We start from the raw sequence: 20581 nt of genomic DNA on the forward strand, positions 1-20581 counted from the left end.
GAATCAACGTAAGTGAACAGTGTAGCTAGGCAGTTCAAAAAAGCAAGTAGGATTCTTAGATCTATAGCTAGAGATATAGCCAGTAGAAAGGGGCACTATACGGAGATCTACTAAGACCACATTAGGATAACTGGGTTAACTTCTGAAGACCTCTCATACAAAAAGACAGCGATATACAGTTGTTTGAAAAACTGTTTGCCCCCTTCCTGATTTCCTATTCTTTTGCATGTTTGTCATGCTTACATGTTTCAGACCACCAAACGAATTTAATTCATGAGCAAGCCTATTTTGACCTTAATGACCTTGCCGTTCTTTGCAATTCGGACCAGTGTCCCTTTATGAGGTAATAACTCAGGAACACTTCAACGGATCCTAGCGGTTCTGAGACTGTTTTTTCATGACATATTGGGCTTCATGTTAGTGGTAAATTTAGGTCGATAATTTTTGTGTTTATTTGTGAAAAAAAATGTAAATTTGGCTAAAATTTTGAAAATTTCGCAATTTTCAAATTTTGAATTTTTATTCTGTTAAACCAGATAGTTATGTGACACAAAAGAGTTAATAAATAACATTTCCCACATGTCTACTTTACATCAGCACAATTTTGGAAACAAAATTTTTTTTTGCTAGGAAGTTATAAGGGTTAAAATTTGACCAGCGATTTCTCATTTTTTACAACAAAATTTACAAAACCATATGTTTTAGGCACCGCCTCACATTTGAAGTCAGTTTGAGGGGTCTGTATGGCTGAAAATACCCAAAAGTGACACCATTCTAAAAACTGCACCCCTCAAGGTACTCAAAACCACATTCAAGAATTTTATTAACCCTTCAGGTGCTTCACAGCAGCAGAAGCAACATGGAAGGAAAAAATGAACATTAACTTTTTAGTCACAAAAATGATATTTTAGTAACAATTTTTTTATTTTCCCAAGGGTAAAAAGAGAAACTGGACCCTAAAAGTCATTGTACAATTTGTCCTGAGTACGCCGATTCCCCATATGTGGGGGTGAACCACTGTTTGGGCGCACGACAGGGCTCGGAAGGGAAGGAGCGCCATTTGACTTTTTCAATGAAAAATTGGCTCCAATCTTTAGAGCAGAGGTCCCCAACCGCCGGTCCGCGGACCAGGACCGGGCCATTGAGGTTTTTCAGCCGGTCCGCGGCGCCGCTGACAGCTAGCTTCGCGGCCCTGCGCCTGGTCAGAGCACACTCTGTGACAGCTCGCAGCTCCCGGCAGAGAACATTATGCAGGACGGGGCGGGGCGTCAGGCGGGTCTTAGTGACGCAGCCCTCCTGCGCAGCATGGTGTGTTCCTGATGGGGTGGGGCGGCAGGCTCTCCTCACTGACACGCCCAGTGGCGTATCTAGGGGGGGGGCAGCCGGGGCATTTGCCCCGGGCGCAGCCGGCAGGGAGGGGCGCAGTCGGGCCGCCTCATTCGGCGGTCCGCAGTGTCTCCCCCGGCGGCTGCATTCTGCCGCCCCCGGTCAGGGAGTCAGCTGTTCTCTGTGCCGACTGTCAAGCTGACAGCCGGCACAGAGAAGCTGCAGAGCGCCGGCTCCCAACGTGTGCAGAGGTGGAGGGGAGCCCCTGCAGGGTGGCTGCGACGGGCAGGGAGAAATCCCCGCAGCTCCGCTGCCCAGCGATCTGTCTTCCTGCTTCCTCTCACACAGACGCGCCGCTGGATGACGTCATCATTCAGCGGCCGGCTGTGTCAGAGGAAGGCAATGAGATGCTGTGGTAGAGTGCGAGGAGAGGTGAGAGGGGTGTGTGAATGTGTGTGTGAGAATGTGTGTGCGAGAATGTGTGTGTGTGAGAATGTGTGTGTGTGAATGTGTGTGTGTGAATGTGTGTGTGTGAGAATGTGTGTGTGTGAATGTGTGTGTGTGTGAGAATGTGAATGTGTGTGTGTGTGAGAGTGTGTGTGTGAATGTGTGTGTGAATGTGTGTGTGAATGTGTGTGAGAATGTGTGTGAGAATGTGTGTGAGAATGTGTGTGAGAATGTGTGTGTGAGAATGTGTGTGTGTGTGAGAATGTGTGTGTGTGAGAGAATGTGTGTGTGTGAATGTGTGTGTGTGAATGTGTGTGTGTGAATGTGTGTGTGTGAATGTGTGAATCACATTCTCATTATAAATGTCATAATTACATGATAAGTATGCACTAAGCTCCACCCCTCCATAACCCCACCCCCATATGACCAGCCTCAATTTGTTTATTTCCACATGGGCAACAGGATAAAATGGATCCTAAATCTAGATGTGCGGTGACCACTTTAAACCCCTAAGTGCTTCACAGAAGTTTACAACGCAGAGCCGTGAAAATAAAAAATCATTTTTCTTTCCTCAAAAATTATTTTTTAGCCCGCAATTTTAACAGGAGAAATTGGACCCCAAAAGTTGTTGTCCAGTTTGTCCCGAGTACGCCAATACCCCATATGTGGTGGGGAACCACTGTTTGGGCACACGTCGGGTCTCGGAAGGGAAGTAGTGACGTTTTTGGAATGCAGACTTTGATGGATTGGTCTGCGGGCATCATGTTACGTTTGCAGAGCCCCTGATGTGCCTAAACAGTAGAAACCCCCCACAAGTGACCCCATTTTGGAAACTAGACCCCCCAAGGAACTTATCAAGATATGTGGTGAGCACTTTGAACCCCCAAGTGCTTCACAGAAGTTTACAACGCAGAGCCGTGAAAATAAAAAATCATTTTTCTTTTCCTCAAAAATGATGTTTTAGCAAGCAATTTTTATTTTCGCATGGGTAACAGGAGAAATTGGACCCCAATAATTGTTGCCCAGTTTGTCCAGAGAATGCTGGTACCCCATATGTGGGGGTAAACCACTGTTTGGGCGCACTTCGGGGCTCGGAAGGGAGGGAGCACAATTTGGCTTTTTGAACGCAAGATTGGCTGGAATCAATGGTGACGCCATGTTGCGTTTGGAGACCCCTGATGTGCCTAAACAGTGGAAACCCCTCAATTCTAACTCCAACACTAACCCCAACACACCCCTAACCACAACCCTAACCCCAACACACCCCTAACCCTAATCCCAACCCTAACCCTAATCCCAACCCTAACCATAACCCTAACCCCAACACACCCCTAACCCTAAACAGAAGCCTAATCTTAACCCTATTTCCAACCCTTGCCCTAATTCCAACCCTAACCCATGTTGCGGATTCGTGTGAGATTTTCTGCACCATTTTTTAAAAATCTGCAGGTAAAAGGCACTGCGTTTTACCTGCGGATTTACAGTGTTTTTTGTGCGGATTCCTATTCAGGAACAGGTGTAAAACTCTGTGGGATCCGCACAAAGAATTGACATGCTGCGGAAAACACAACACAACGTTTCAGCGCGGTATTTTCCGCACCACAGGCACAGCGGATTTGGTTTTCCATAGGTTTACATGGTACTGTAAACCTGATGGAAAACTGCTACGATTCCGCAGCCGCCAATCCACTGCGGATCCGTAGCCAAATCCGCACCGTGTGCACATAGCCTAATTCTAACCCTAACCCTAGTTATAACCCCAATTCTAACCCTAACGGAAAAAAAAAATGTTTTCTATATTTTGTTATTGTCCCTATCTATGGGGGTGATAAAGGGGGGGGTTCATGTACTATTTTTTTTTATTTTGATCACTGTGATAGATTTCATCACAGTGATCAAAATGTACCTGGAACGAATCTGCCGGCCGATTCGGCGGCGCACTGCGCATGCGCCTGCCATTTTGGAAGATGGCGGCGCCCATGGAGAAGACGGACGGACATCAGGAGGCTCGGTAAGTATGAGGGGGTGGGATCAGAGCACGGGGGCATGGATCGGAGCACGGGTGGTGGATCGGAGCATGGGGGGGATGGATCGGAGCACGGGGGGGGTGGATTGGAGCAAGGGGGGGCGGACCACCGTAAGGGACAGAACGGATGACTGGGGAGGAGATCGGTGGCGGTGGCAGATCAGGGTTTCCACCCATGGCCGATGATATTGCAGCATCGGCCATGGCTGGATTGTAATATTTCACCACTTTTCATAGGTGAAATATTACAAATTGCTCTGATTGGCTGTTTCATTTTAAACAGCCAATTAGAGTGATCATAGCCACGGGGAGGCCCGGGCTGAAGTACCACTCCCCGTCCCTGCAGATCGGGTGAAATTGGAGTTAACCCCTTCACCCGATCTGCAGGGACGCGATCCCTCCATGACACCACATAGGCGTCACAGGTCGGGAAGGGGTTAAATATTAGACAACGATAACCCAAAATGCAGTTTTTAAATGAAGGTCTTTATTATTAAGGGAAAAAGAAATCCAAACCTATAGGGCCCTGTGTGAAAAAGTGATTGCCCCCTAAACCTAATAACTGGTTGTTCCACCCTGAGTAGCAACAACTGCAATCAAGTGTTTGCGATAACTGGCAATGAGTCTTTTAGAAAACGCTGGAGCAATTTTAGCGCAGTAATATTTCCAGAATTGTAGTAATTCAGCCAAATTGGAGGGTTTCTGAGCATGAACCACCTTTTTAAAGGTCATTCCACAGCATTTCACTTGAATTAAGGACTTTGACCAGACCACTCCAATGTCTTAATTTTGTTTTTCTTAAGCCATTCAGAGGTGGACTTGCTGGTGTGTTTTGGATCATTGTCCGCTGCATAACCCAAGCTCAGCTTGAGGTCACGAACAGATGGACGGACATTCTCCTTCAAGATTTGTTTTTGGAAAAAGCAGAATTCATGGTTCTATTCACCACAGCAATCATTCCAGGTACTGAAGCAGCAAAACAGCCCCAGACCATCACATTATCACCATTATATTTTACAGTTGGTATGATGTTCCTTTTCTGAAATGCTGTTTTACTTCTAAGCCCGATGCAATGGACAAACACCTTACAAAAAGTTCAATTTTTGTGCTGTCAGTCCAAAGAGTATTCTCCCAAAAGTCTTATGGATCAAGATGTTTTCTGGCAAAACTGAGATGAGCCTTTATGTTCTTATTGCTCAGCAGTGGTTTTTGTCCTGGAACTCTGCCATATTTATGGTGGAGTCATGAACACTGACTTTAACTGAAGCAAATGAGGCCTGCAGTCCTTTGGATGTTGTTGTGGGGCTTTTGGATGAGTCACTGCTGCGCTCTTGGGGGTATTTTGGTTCGCTGGCCACTGTTGGGAATGTTCACCATTGTTCCATGTTTTTGCCATTTGTGGATAATGGATCTCACTGTGGTTCGCTGAAGCCCCAAAGCATTAGAAATGGCTTTAGGAGTTTTTCCAAACAGATATATCACAATTACTTTTTTTCCTCATTTGTTCCAAAAATTTCTTTGGATCATGGCATGATGTCTAGCTTTTGAGGGTCTTTTGGTATACTTCACTTTGTCAGGTAGGTCCTATTTAAGTGAATTCTTGATTGAGAACAGGTGTGGCAGTAATGAGGCAAGAATAATGAGAAATATGTTTAAAACTTTAATATACAGTACTGGGCAAAAGTTTTAGGCAGTTGTGAAAAAAATGCTGCAAAGTAAGAATGTTTTCACAATAGATGAATTGATTGTATCTGGTTAATTAAACAAAATAAACTAAGGGTACCGTCACACTATACGATTTACCTCCGATCACGACCAGCGATACGACCTGGCCGTGATCGTAGGTAAATCGTAGTGTGGTCGCTGGAGAGCTGTCACACAGACAGCTCTCCAGCGACCAACGATACCGAGGTCCCCGGGTAACCAGGGTAAACATCGGGTTACTAAGCGCAGGGCCGCGCTTAGTAACCCGATGTTTACCCTGGTTACCAGCGTAAAAAAAACCAAACAGCACATACTTACATTCCGGTGTCTGTCCCTTGCCGTCTGCTTCCCGCACTCACTGACTGCCGGCCGTAAAGTGAAAGCACAGCACAGCGGTGACGTCACCGCTGAGCTCTGCTTTCACTTTACGGCCGGCAGTCACTGAGTGCGGGAAGCAGACGGCAAGGGACCTGACTGACACCGGAATGTAAGTATGTGCTGTTTTTTTTTTTTTACATTTACGCTGGTAACCAGGGTAAACATCGGGTTACTAAGCGCGGCCCTGCGCTTAGTAACCCGATGTTTACCCTGGTTACAAGTGAACGCATCGCTAGATCGGTGTCACACACACCGATCTAGCGATGCCAGCGGGAGATCCAGTGACGAAAGAAAGTTCCAAACGATCTGCTACGACGTACGATTCGCAGCAGGATCCCTGATCGCTGCTTCGTGTCAGACACAGTGATATCGTATGGATATCGCTGGAACGTCACGAATCGTACCGTCGTAGCGATCGAAATGGCACTGTGTGACGGTACCCTAAGTGCGAAAGCAAGAGAGAAATCTAGATCATTATATTGTCTTCAAACCAGCATGAATGCATCAGTTCTAGGTACACTGTACACAGTTTTTGAAGGAACTCCACAAAGAGATTGTTCCAAACGTCTGAGAACTAAGCACAGATCTTCTGTGGGTGTAGGCTTACACAAACCCTTCTGTCTCTTCAGGTTTTCCCTGTGTATTGATTTGACTTACATTTCTCGTTTGTTCATTCACCTTGCATTTTTACATAGTTACATAGTTATTAAGGTTGAAGGAAGACTATAAGTCCATCTAGTTCAACCCATAGCCTAACCTAACATGCCCTTACATGTTGATCCAGAGGAAGGCAAAAAAAAACCCATGTGGCAAAGAGTAAGCTCCACATTGATAAAAAAAAATAAACTTGACTTTTCTATTCTTTAAAGCATTCTTACTTTTCAAAATTATTTTCACACCTATCTAAAATGTTCCATTGTACCTTATGTTAATCCCTTGGTGGCATATGCTGTTGCTTGTTTTTATGCTGCGCTTTTGTCATACTACATTTGTCTCTCGTGCATGCTGATAAAGTTTAGTGCCAAAAATATAAATCTTATTCTACTTCATCAAGTTTTGGCAGAAAAGACGCCGCAAAACGTGATACCTGCATTTTTTCAGTGTTTTTTTCACCACTCATTACTTTCAATGGACGAACAATGCTGTAAAAACGCTGAAAGAAGTTACAAGCTCCAGATTTTACACAAAATATAGTATATCCTATGTGTTATTAATTTAAACCTCTACTTATTTTGGATTCTCATGGTCAATTTTGAACATGGTATCAAAGTGGTTAAACATACGAAAGGCTACCACTACCTAGTGGCAATGGGATTTTATGGCAGTTGAGGGCCTAGACAGATCCGGGGTCTATCAGGTTGCTTCTCAGTTTTACATGGACAGTCATAATACACTGAAAAAGACAACTATCGCTGTATAGGCGAACAAAATAGAAAAAAAAAAAGAAAAACATTTTCTCCCTGCAAATTCCTAAAATAGGTCGAAAAATAAAAAGCATAAGAAGTAGACAACTGGTATAGTTGTAATGACCCTATTGACTACTCATGGTACACCAAAATTAAAGCCTGTCCTACATAAACAAGCCTTCATACAGCTTAATTCAAGGATAAATGAAAAAGTTATGGTTTTTGGAATGCATGGACACAAATTATTTTTTTTAAATGTTGCAAAATGAGCACAACATAAAAAGCTATAGAAATTTGTTGTCACCATAATCGCACTTACGCAAACATTAACATGACATTTTCTTTATGCATGAAATTTTGTATTAAAATTTAAGATGCAGCATGTGGCTCAGTGGTTATCACTGTAGACTTGCAGTGCTTGGGGTCCTGAGTTCAAATCCCACCAAGTACAAGGAGTTTGTATGTTCTCTTCATGTTTTGCGTGAGGTTCCTCTGGTTTCCTCCCACACTCCAAAGACATACCGATAGGGCATCTAGATTGTGAGCCCTAATGGGGACAGTGATGATAATGTCTTTGGAATATGACTGTCAGTGAGTGAGTAAATGAAACCTGCACAATGAATACCAGAAAAAGAACCCCACCCCCACAAGAAAAAAAATAATTGCAGGATTATAGTTTTTCTTTTATTCATAGAATTCCATCTACAATACTGATACTGTAACAGAAAATCCTGATGGAAAAACAGAGTGTGTGTCCTATCTGCACACACAATTCATTATATATGACAGAAAAATGAAAATATGGATTTTGGGTGAAAAATGAAGAACACTGCTGTCCAAAATAACAGCAACCTTTTACAATAAAAAGTCTACAGTACATGTCATCAAGAGACCCCAAACGCCCTGGACAATTGTGGTAGACATTGGGGCCTCAACCAAAACTACAATTGGCAAAACACCTACTTTGTGTCATATCCTGTGGTATACCTAGATGGACTTTATGGCACAAGAGAGAAAAATATGCACTGTCCTAATGTTAGCTATCAGGAGTAAAATATGTAACTGCTGGGGGTTGGCAAATATGTAAATGCTGGGCATTGTTTTGCCACTGCAGCATACGGTATAATTTATTTCTAGAAATCTCAAAGGATATATCTATTGCCAACACTTGGGGGGCTGATTCATCAAAGTCTTTGTCCGAAAAGTCAGTTGAAATGGGCCGGGCTAGAGAGAAGCCAGGGCAGGGTGGGTCCCTGACTGAAGCAGTATTCCTGTTGTGGCACATTTCTAGGGTGGCCCCTGAAGAGGTGTCAAATTCAATATGCAGCACGCCTCTTAATGTATTTGGCTCCCTCTACTCCAGCATGTGCTACGTCAGTCTTGATAAATCGGCCCTTTGGTGTTTTTTTCCTGTCTAAAACAAATAAAGGGTGCTTTTCTCATGGAAGATCTGGCAGCAGAATTTATATAAATGTGAAGAATCATTTGAAAACACTGTTGAAGCGCTGCATTTTTAAATTTTATCATAAATTATTTATGAATTTGTGAGCATATCTAGGATGCAAGATAGGGTATATGGACATGGAATATGATTTACTGAATGTGTACCAACTTAAGCTGCACAAGGGTCGAGGGAGAGGGGGTCTAGCCAGGAAGACTATCTGTATCCATGATGGATGGTGATTTGACTGGCTCCATCATAATGCTAGTACATATTCTGTGTTTTCTCTTTATCACGTGTGTAGATTCTCCTCCAAGGAATTAGGACAAAGGTGGAGAGACCCCTTTGATATCTTACTGTGCTCAGTGAATACATTAAAATAAATTCTCAGCTTGTATAGGGCTCATCTGTGCTAGAACTAGAGTTGCTGCAAATCGCTTTGCACATCCCATTCCATCAGTCACGACAGCGGACTGTGCTTGCTGGATGGGAGAATCAATACCGCCTCTTAACTGGCGGCATCTGTAGCTCGTCATTTGATTGGTTGGCCTGGCACTATGTCATTGTTGCGGCACGATGCACATATGATGTTGAGTCAGGCCAGCTAATCAAAAGAAGAGCCATAGATGCTGTCAAGTCAAGGCCAATGAAATGGGATTGTGGGACTAAATTCTCACCAACTCTAGCAACTCAATCTCTGTAATGCATGGTATTAAGAAATGGGGTATGTGAACTTTTCATCGGGGTAATTTGGATGTTTTGGGTTGTCATTATGACTTAAAAAGAGAAAACAGTAGTTTGACAATAAATGGCTTCACCCAACCATTAGCCATGAGTGTAGAGAAAGTTTTGTTATCATTCATATTCTCTGAGAAAAAAGGCCAAGAAAGCAAAAATTCTGCGGGGTATGTAAACTTTTGAGCACAACTGTACATGTGTGGGTGTGTGTTCTATGTGCACCCATTTGTAGTATGTGTATAAAGTGTGTGCAATGTAATATACTTGTGTGTGTGATATATGTGGGTCTAATGTGAATTAAATATGCATGCGTATGTTTTTCATGTATGTGTGTATGTGCGTGTGTATAAAATAATAGGCTGGGGATTACTTAGGGGGGGTCACATGACCGGCAAAGGGGGAATTCACTGTCCGTGTCCACATCTGCTATGATGTATTTTCTGTTTACATATTTTTTTAGACAAATTTAGGAATAGCTCATAAAATAGGAGACACATAAATAATTCAGTTACACTTCTCCCTTTAAGCTGTAGTTAATCATCCAAAATAGGCAATGTGAACACTGCCTTAGAAGAAATGCTACTTACTTTATGAGGCTTTTGATAGCACAGTTTGTTAACTGTTGCTGAACTCTGGTCATTCGAAGGACTTTTAAAAGTCACCAGACAGTTATCCAGGTCTGCAATCTGTAAGGATAAAAGATGATGGTATTGCAAAAGTGTGTCCAAATTTTCCATCTTATGAACAGTATTGTACAAAATGGAACAGAAGAGCAGGGGATAGAGAGGTTGCTACGGAGATATCGTTTTCAGTATATTGCTGAAATTAGTGACTTAGAAGCACAGAATGTTACAATTGGAAGGGACCTTTAGGCTATGTGCCCACGTTGCAGAAATGCTGCGGAAATGTCTGCAGCATTTCCGCAACTCCCTGCCGTGGGAAAAACGCATGCGGAATTCGCATGCATTTTCCCGCAAAACACAAGCGTTTTTAGCTTGCAGAATGCTTGCGTTTTCCAAGTGATTTGAAGCATCGCTTGGAAAACTGATTGACAGGTTGGTCACACTTGTCAGGCAGAGTGCTTAACAAGTGTGACAAGCTTTTTACTATTGACGCTGCCTATGCAGCATCAATGGTATAAGATAGAATGTTAAAAATAACAAAAAAAAAGGGTTATTCTCACCTTCCGACGGCCCCCAATCTCCTCAGCGGCGCTCCCGGTACGTTCCGTTCCGTTCCCAGGGATGCTTTCCGCGAAGGACCTTTGTGACGTCACGGTCACGTGACGACGTCATCCCAGGTCCTTCGCGCAATGCAACCCTGGGAACGGAAGCCGCCGCGTGCACCGCTGAGAGGCGGGAGGTCTCCGGGGGCCATCAGAAGGTAAGTATATCCCTATTTTTTCATTTTAATTATCTTTTCTTTTTTTTACAGAAATATGGTTCCCAAGGGCCTGGAGGAGAGTCTCCTCTCCTCCAGACCTGGGTACCATCCGCACATGAAGCACTCACTTTACGCATGGTGGGCATAGCAACATGCGTAAAGTGAGCTTTCAATGCAATCCTATGGCTGCGGAATCGCTGCGATTCCGCAGAAATAATGAACATGCTGCACATTTTGCCACTATGCGATTCTGCAGCGGGAAAATCCGCAGCATGGGCACAGCAGCTGCGGAATCCCATAGGATTGCATGGGAATGCGGTTTAAGCATTTCCGCTGTGGGAAAAAACCCCGGCAGAAACGCATAAAAACACGCAACGTGGGCACACAGCTTTTGTGTCATCATGTCCAACCCCATGCTCAATGTAGGATTCACTAAACCATCTCAGCCAGATGTCTGTTCAGCCTCTGTTTGAAGACTTCCATTGAAGGACAACTCACCACCTCTTGTGGCAGCCTGTTCCACGCATTGATCACCCTCACTGTCAAAAAGTTTTTTCTAATATCTAACTTGTATCTTCTCCCTTTTAGTTTCATTACATGTGCAAATGAGAACGATTATCCCTCTACACTTTGACATCCTTTCAGATATTTGTAGACCGCTATTAGGTCTCCTTTTATCCTTCTTTTCTGCAAGATAAACATTCCCAGATCCTTTAGGCCGGAGTCACACTAGACCGTAATACAGCAGAGTGCAATGCGATAAAAAATCGCCTAGCACTCGGCTCAATGTTAATCAATGGGGCAGCTCCTATTATCCGTTGTTTTCTCGGCCGTATTCAGGATCCGAGTGAAATCGCAGCATGCTGCGATTGTCACCGTATCTCGGCCGAGAATCGCCAATGAAAGTCTATGGGGGCGAGAAAAAAAAAAATCGAATTACACACGAACCATCAGTGTGACTTGCGAGAAATACGCACCAGTGTTCTATAGAAAAGCCGGCAATTCAGCGCAGTGTACAGTAAAATCACACTGACAGAATAAAATAGAACAGAATAGGTAGAATAAATGTGTACACATAGTATAGGTATATATATATTTAATTCAGCTCTAGATAGCAGAAAAGCCGGTAATTCAATTGCCGGCTTTTCCTATCTCCTTCACAAACCCGACAGGATATGAGACATGGTTTACATACAGTTAACCATCTCACATCCCTTATTTTATTACATATTCCTCTTTAGTAATGTAAGAAGTGTCTTTGTGTCAAATTTGGGGTCTCTAGCTATTAAATTAAAGGGTTAAATCCCGGACAAAATTGGCGTGGGCTCACACGAAATTTTCTCCGCCATAGTGGGATAGCCAGTGACTGAGGGCAGATATTAATAGCCTAGAGAGGGACCCCATGGTTATAGGACCCCCCTGGCTAAAAACATCTGCCCCCAGCCACCCCAGAAAAGGCACATCTGTAAGATACGCCTATTCTGGCACTTAGCCTCTCTCTTCCCACTCCCGTGTAGCGGTGGGATATAGGGTAATGAAGGGTTAATGTCACCTTGCTATTGAAAGGTAACATTAAGCCAGGTTAATAATGGAGAGGCGTCAATTATGACACCTATCCATTATTAATCAAATAGTAAGAAATGGTTAATAAAACACACATTATTAAAAAGTATTTTAATGAAATAAAGACACATGGTGTTTTAATACTTTATTATACTCTTGCACAGTATTGTACAAAATGAAGAGTGGGGCATAGAGAGGTATCTAGTGAGATATCATTTTCAGTATATCGTTGAAACTACTGACTTGCTCCTTTCATGAAGTACATATGCAGAGCAAGACAGTGGAAAGTACTGAAATCCCGGTAAAAAGAAAAATTGCACAAAATATGAGGTTCACTACCTTCACTAACACTGTCTAATGGATGTAGGACATTTCTTCAGAGCCCAGGTAACCCTCTTACGAATAAGACAAATTTAATTAGACCATTATTTATATTCTAATATTTATTAAAAAAAAAAAAAAAAAAAACGACAAATTCGTCCATGAACTGCACATGGGATTCTAATTCTTAGAAATCTGCTATTTATCTGTTACCTTGGTAATGTCTGGTTCGGACTTGCTGGAACACATTGAGCGCAGTTCTTTCACAAGGTCAGCCTCATCATCAGAACAGGCTGACAGTCTTTGCTCCATGTGAAGAGATCTGGGATGATCACCTCCTAGAGATCTGTGGAAAATATAAATCATAGCAAACATTTTCCAGCCATTTAACATACAAAATATACTGTACCCTATACTACTAGCAGAGGCAGTTCTGAATCTGTAGCCTTGGAAATGCAAGAAGGGATTGTAGCTGGCCGGATCTAGTTATGCTTCCACTTTCAGGGCAGTGCGAGCGGACACTAAAGCATAGAGCCCACTTGTGCTACACGCTCCTTACCAATTTAACTGGTCACCAGATTCACCAGTAGCCAAGACAAGAAGCTGTAAACTATAACATTTTAAATCACTCTGTTAGAATGGAGAGAATTTTCAATATGAGGTACCGTATTTTTCGGACTATAAGACGCACCGGACTATAAGGCGCACCCAGGTTTTAGAGGTGGAAAATAGGGAAAAAAATATTTGAAGCAAAAAAATGTGGTAAAATATTTAATAACATACTATTATATATAATAACACCACATATAATAGTATGTTATTATGTTGGAAGCTGCGGGAACAGTGTGGTGTCTGTACAGTACTATATGAAGATGCTGGAGGGTGAGTATAAGAACGGGGGCACAGGGCTTATATTGAAAGCACCACTCCAGCACTGCAAAATAACACTGGAGTGCTGCTTTAAAATCCAATGGGAGAACTATAACTCCCAGCATGTCCTGCAGATCCTATGACATGCTGGGAGTTATAGTTCACTAAAGAAGTGGCAGAGTGCTTTATTGTGTTTTGGAAAGACTAACCTCTTAATTGTGGCAGCCAGCCACACTGTGGTGAGGTAAAAGCATCCCATGACTGCACACAGAGCCCTCCCTCTTGTTGCCTTTCCACAGCACAGGTAATGGAAGCCAGGTCTGAAGGACCTGTGATGATGTCAAGAAGAGGGAGGGCTCTGTGCTGCCATGTGATGCTCCAGCCCGCCCACTTCTGACATCATCACAGGTCCTCCTTGTGCACACTGCACAGCACTCAGCTCCAGCCCAGGAAGGTACAGCGATCTCCTCTCCCCCGGACCCTGCTGCTGCCTCCTCCCCCCGGACACACAGATCTCAGCCATGTGTGTCGCTGCTTAAGTGCAGTATTCATTTGCCTCTCCCTCACTGCTCAGCTGATAGGTGGACGGGAGTAGCTAATGAATATTCACTGCACTTAATCATCGGGACTACAAGGTTTCCCCAGCACTGATTCTGGGCAGTGGGGACATCCTGAAGTGCGATCCCACTCACTGCTGCCCCCTCCCCACATGCTACATCCGTACCATAAGACGCACCCACACTTTCCTCCCAAATGTGGAGGAAAAAAGTGCGTCTTATGGTCAGAATAATACAGTAAATTGCAAAGATCCTTGTTTTTAAAAGCATTTTGCAATTGTAATCATTTGAAAACTTGAGACAACTCATTTACTGAAACTTCTTAGCATTTTAAAGTAAAATAAAAAACACAATTAAACAGGTCATACCTTTGTTTGGTCCTTGAAGAACTGCTTCCATTCTCCATCTCATTCCTTGAGGAGTCTCCTGTATTGAAACAACAAGTTTTCATGATAACTTTCTTTATCCCTTTGTACAGTTTTGCCTGGTGTGTGTCTTTTTCTAGCTACATTTTTTTTTTTTTAGAACTTTTGTAAGCATTGTACCTTTTGTATATCAAATGTAAAAATTAATATGTGTATTACTTCCTGCTCTAAACGTACCCACAAACTCAAAGTGGCAAAATACAGCCTGATTGTGTTACCCTGTGTATGTCAGAGGGCTGGAAGTGTACCAGTATGGTTCTGAAAAGCTGGGTGCAATAGTGCGTTACCTGAGGTAGGCATTCACTAGCCTAACAAAACAGCGAATGGTGGCAACAAAAAGTCTGGTGTGAATGAGCGGATTGGCTAGGGGTGTACTTGGCTCATTCCTAGTCTATTGTGATCAGTGAGTGTAAGAGTGAGTGCAAGTAGCCAAGTACCCCAGTACCCCTTTACAGTCAAGTCTGAATCACGTGTGCAGAGAGCCGGCAGTGTTCGTGACAATAGACACCATTAATGTCAGTAATTAAAGAATACTTAAAGAGGTTATCACTTATCCATAGGATAGGTTGGGTGATCACTAGTGATGAACGAACATATTTGGATAACATTTTATCCGAGCATGCTCGCGTACTATCTTGGGCATGCGGGTATATTATGTTAGAGTTCCTGTTGCTGAATGATTTGCGGCTGTTAGACAGCCTCAACACATGTGGCCTGTTTATTAGGGAATCCCCACATGTGTTTAGGCTGTCTAACATCCGCAACTCATGCAGCAACAGGGACTCGAACATAATATACGAGCACGCCCAAGATACTCGGATAACATCAGAGCATGGTCGGATAAGACATTATCCGAGCATGTTCGATCACTAGTGATCACCTGCTGCAACGGTATATTCCCATTGTAATAGAATGGCAGTGCGCATGTTCGACTAAAGCTCTATCCTTTCCCTATGAGACAACCGAGCACTGCTCCAGGCTTTTTCAGGCAGTTGGGTTTCACCCTCCATCGATCAGTAGGTTATCACCTAGCCTGTGAAAAGTTGATAACTTGTTTTCATGATACCGTATTTTCGGACTATAAGACGCACCGGACCATAAGACGCACCCACAAATTTGGCGAAAAAGAGAAAAAAATATTTTTTTTTATGTTAAATGGGGGTCTGTCTTATAATACCAGTGTCCGTCTTACAAATCATATGTCCCTCATCCTGGTATCTATATAACCCCCATTCTTGTGCTGGCACATGCCCCCCTGTGATGCTGTCAGGCACATGCCCCCCTGTGCTGCTGGCAGACACATGCCCCCCCGGTCACTATATGCCACCTTGTGCTGCTGGCAGGCACATGCCCCCCTGGTCACAATATGTCCTCTTGTGCTGCTGGCAGGGACATGCCCCCCCCCCCCCCCGGTCACAATATGCCCCTCTGTGCTGCTGGAAGGTACAGGCCCCCCGGTCACTATATGCCCCCCTGTGCTGCTGGCAGACACATGCGGCCCCTGTGCTGATGGCAGACACATGGCCTGCCTGTGCTGCTGATAGACACATCCCCCCCTGTGCTGCTGGTAGACACATGCGGCCCCTGTGCTGATGGCAGACACATGGCCTGCCTGTGCTGCTGATAGACACATGCCCCCCCTGTGCTGCTGGCAGACACATGCCCCCCCTGTGCTGCTGGCAGACACATGCCCCCCCTGTGCTGCTGGCAGACACATGTCCCCCTGTGCTGCTGGCAGACACATGCCCCCCCCTATGCTGCTGGAAGACACCTCCCCCCCCCGTGCTGCTGGCAGACACATGGCCCCCCCGTGCTGCTGGCAGACATGCCCCCCCCCCCCCCCCCCGTGCTGCTGGCAGACACATGCCCCCCTGTGCTGCTGGAAGACACATGCCCCCCTGTGCTTCTGGCCGACACATGCCCCCCCCCCCCCTGTGCTGCTGGCAGACACATGCACCCCCTGTGCTGCTGGGAGACACATGCACCCCCTGTGCTGCTGGAAGACACATGATAAAATAACAAACACTTAACTCACCTTCAGATGATGGCTCCATGCTCACAGCTCCTCGGTTGTGCTTCCCGTTTCCCAGGCATCGGATCATGTGATGTCATCACTGTGCTGTGCCGATCACATGATAAGATGTCAGAACAGACACAGGAAGCACAACAAAGGAGCTGTGAGCACGGAGCCATCATCGGAAGGTGAGTTAAGTGTTTGTTATTTTATCATGTGCCTGCCAGCAGCACAGGGGGGGGCATGTGCCTGCCAGCGGCACAGGGGGGCATATAAGAGTGACGAGGCCATATCCATGATGGGAAGGGGGGGGGAGATGCAGGCACATGTAATATTGGCTGCTCCCCTGTGAATCAACTTGGTACAGGTTCAGCACCAAGGTGATGGACAGCAGGTGCAGTGAATATTACATGAGGCTAATGAGCAGGAGCACAGGACCTCCTGCTGTCTCTGCAGCTGGCAGCCAGCCCACTCCAGCCCCCTGACACCACTCCAGAGCTGCTCCCCCTCCTCTACAGCACAGCACACAGATTCAGACTATAAGACGCACCCCCCACTTTCCCCCAAAATTTGGGGGAACAAAAATGCGTCTTATAGTCAGAAAAATACGGTAACTTCTTTTATTAAATTTTCATAAAACCTCAACACTTCAATTACCATATATATACTTGCATAAAAGCAGAGTTTTTTAGCACATTTTTTTGTGCTGAAGATGCCCCCCTCAGCTTATAATCGAGTCATTGTCCCAGAAGATGGAGGGGAGCAGTAGCAGCAGCGAGTCACAGGAAGCAGGAGCCGGCGTCGGTGTGTAACTCATGTGCCCGCTGTAAAGAGAAATGAATATTCACTGCGCTGGCAGTGAATAGTTGTTCCCTTAAGTAGCGGGGACACGTGATCACACGGCGGCTGCGGCTGACACTGTGTACACCACTTAATAGTAATGGATACTCACTGCCCTCCACGCACATAGTCCTGGAGTGGAGAGCAGTGAGTATTCTGGCAGCTGTGCTCTGCTTGTAAGCAGCACGTGACGTCAATGCCAAGCGCTGCTTACAAGCATAAAGCAGCTGCTGGCACCAGGGCAAGACGCAGAAGCTACGAGGGAGCGCAAGAAGGGTAAGTAGGATGTTTGTTTTTGTTGTGCTTTTTTGATGGGAGCCATGCATACCAGGATAGGAATGAGGGGACCATGCATACCAGGATAGGGATGAGGGGACCATGCATACCAGGATAGGGATGTGGAACCATGTATACCAGGCTAGGGATGAGGAAGCGATGCATACAATGATAGGGATGAGGGTCTCACGCATACAAGGAGAGGGATGAGGAGCCACGCATACAAGGATAGGGATGAGGAGCCAAGCATACAAGGATAGGGATGAGGAGCCAGGCATACAAGGATAGGGATGAAAAGCCATGCATACAAGGATAGGGATGAGGGGACCATGGATACCACGATAGGGATGAGGAACCATGCATACCAGGATAGGGATGAGGAACCATGCATACCAGGATGGGGATGAGGAAGCATGCATACCAAGATGGGGATGAGGAAGTCATGCATATAAGGATAGGCATGAGGGTGGTGCAATGTATACAAAGATAGAGATGAGGGTGCCATGCATACAAGGATATGGATGAGGAGCCATGCATACAAGAATAGGGATGAGGAGCCATGCATACAAGGAAAGGAATGAGGGGATGAGGGAACCATGTATATCAGGATGGGGATGAGGAGGCTGTGCATACAAGGATAGGGATGAGGGGAACCGTGCATACTAGGATAGGGATGAGGGGACAGTGCATACTAGGATAGGGATGAGGGGACAGTGCATACTAGGATAGGGATGAGGGGACCGTGCATACCAGGATAGGGATGAGGGGACCATGCATACCAGGATAGGGATGAGGGGACCATGCATACCAGGATAGGGATGAGGGGACCATGCATACCAGGATAGGGATGAGGGGACCATGCATACCAGGATAGGGATGAGGAGCCATGCATACAAGGATAGGGATGAGGGGGCCATACATACAAGGATAGAGATGAGGGGACCATGTATACCACGATAGGGATGAGGAGGCCGTGCATACAAGGATAGGGATGAGGAGGACATGCATACAACGCTTATAATCGAGTCAATAAGTTTTCCCAGTTTTTCGTAGCAAAATTAGGTGCCTCGGCTTATACGGATACTCGGGTCGGCTTATACGTGAGTATATACGTTACATCTTCAAGGCTTCCTTTTGAATTCACTGTACTCTTGTATACAGGAGAAATGATGAAAACAATGTCACTATTCAAATAATACTGGACCTAAAGGTACCTTCACACATAACGATATTGTTAACGATATCGTTGCTTTTTGTGACGTAGCAACGATATCGTTAATAAAATCGTTGTGTGTGACAGCGACCAACGATCAGGCCCCTGCTGGGAGATCGTTGGTCGCTGAAGAAAGTCCAGAACTTTATTTCGTCGCTGGACTCCCTGCTGACATCGCTGAATCGGCGTGTGTGACACCGATCCAGCGATGTCTTCACTGGTAACCAGGGTAAACATCGGGTAACTAAGCGCAGGGCCGCGCTTAGTAACCCGATGTTTACCCTGGTTACCATCCTAAAAGTAAAAAAAACAAACAGTATATACTTACCTACAGCCGTCTGTCCCCGGCGCTGTGCTCTGCACTCCTCCTGTACTGGCTGTGAGCGTCGGTCAGCCGGAAAGCACAGCGGTGACGTCACCGCTCTGCTTTCCGGCCGCTGTGCTCACAGCCAGTACAGGAGGAGTGCAGAGCACAGCGCTGGAGGACAGACGGCTGTAGGTAAGTATGTAGTGTTTGTTTTTTTTACTTTTAGGAAGGTAACCAGGGTAAACATCGGGTTACTAAGCGCGGCCCTGCGCTTAGTTACCCGATGTTTACCCTGGTTACCGGCATCGTTGGTCGCTGGAGAGCGGTCTGTGTGACAGCTCTCCAGCGACCAAACAGCGACGCTGCAGCGATCCGAATCGTTGTCGGTATCGCTGCAGTGTCGCTTAATGTGAAGGGGCCTTAACTGTGTCCTGTTATTTACAATGGCAGACAAAGTCAAAATAACAAAAACCTTTTTAAAGCACAATGAAACCGCTAAGTGTATGTAAGGATAATCTCCTCACAATAGTAACCAACCACAAGATGCGGTAATATTTCTTCAAGATTTATATTCTTTTCTTGCAAATATAAGCCAAGAATTTGGAACTTCCATATGCCACAACATAATTCATATTAACAAGTATTGCACATAAGATATTCACCCAGCGTGCAAAAATGAGAGCCCTTATTCAATTAAATGGTATAGTAAAATTAAGATTATTGTAGAGACCTCATCAGAGAGTTTTCAGCATGTAGAGCCTCATAATGGCACAATGTTTCAGGGACATGGCCCTTCCTCAGGCATGCGTATTGCATCTTGCTCCAACATTAAATCGTAGATTGATTGTTACTTGTTAATTTAAAACTGGTTTAATTAGTTTGATAAATACATAACTAAAAAAAATTCAAATGAACAATTAAAAACATAATATATAATTCTGTATCGAGGCGAAACAATTAGTTCCAAGAGTATCTATGGTGGGATCACATAGAAATATACATTTATGAATATATCATTAACAAAAAACTAAACCTACATTATATAAATATACAAAATACCCACATTTTATTTATATATAAATCTATCAATAATTCTACCAGATATACTAAATAGATGCATTAAACGCTGAATTGTACTCAAGCATACCGAGTGCCATTTGCATATATACATTAATATTCAATATCTCAAGTCCTTTAGGACATACTGAATCCAAATAATAGTAAGTTTCCCTCCGTCAACGTCTTATCCTAATTTGCTCATTATCAGTTTCTTCTAAAACGCACTAGATCACACGCCGCCATATGGACAAATTCACAAAAATGCCGAACACAGTTGTTTCGCCATA

The 20581-nt window shown here is 44.5% G+C and overlaps 1 protein-coding gene across 1 annotated transcript in view; it reads right to left on the reverse strand.

Moving 5' to 3' along the window:
* The window catches only part of CTTNBP2 (cortactin binding protein 2), a 223242-nt gene that overhangs the window by 1003 nt on the left and 201658 nt on the right, over positions 1 to 20581 (reverse strand). The window contains exons 20-22 of the mRNA XM_069764853.1: positions 14529 to 14586; positions 12947 to 13079; positions 10054 to 10152 (exon numbers count right to left, since the gene is read on the reverse strand). Coding sequence (XP_069620954.1) covers positions 10054 to 10152; positions 12947 to 13079; positions 14529 to 14586 — 290 coding nt within the window. The remainder of the gene's footprint in view (positions 1 to 10053; positions 10153 to 12946; positions 13080 to 14528; positions 14587 to 20581) is intronic.

The sequence above is a fragment of the Ranitomeya imitator genome, chromosome 4 (genome assembly GCF_032444005.1).
Source record: "Ranitomeya imitator isolate aRanImi1 chromosome 4, aRanImi1.pri, whole genome shotgun sequence".
Classification (NCBI taxonomy): Eukaryota; Metazoa; Chordata; class Amphibia; order Anura; family Dendrobatidae; genus Ranitomeya; species Ranitomeya imitator.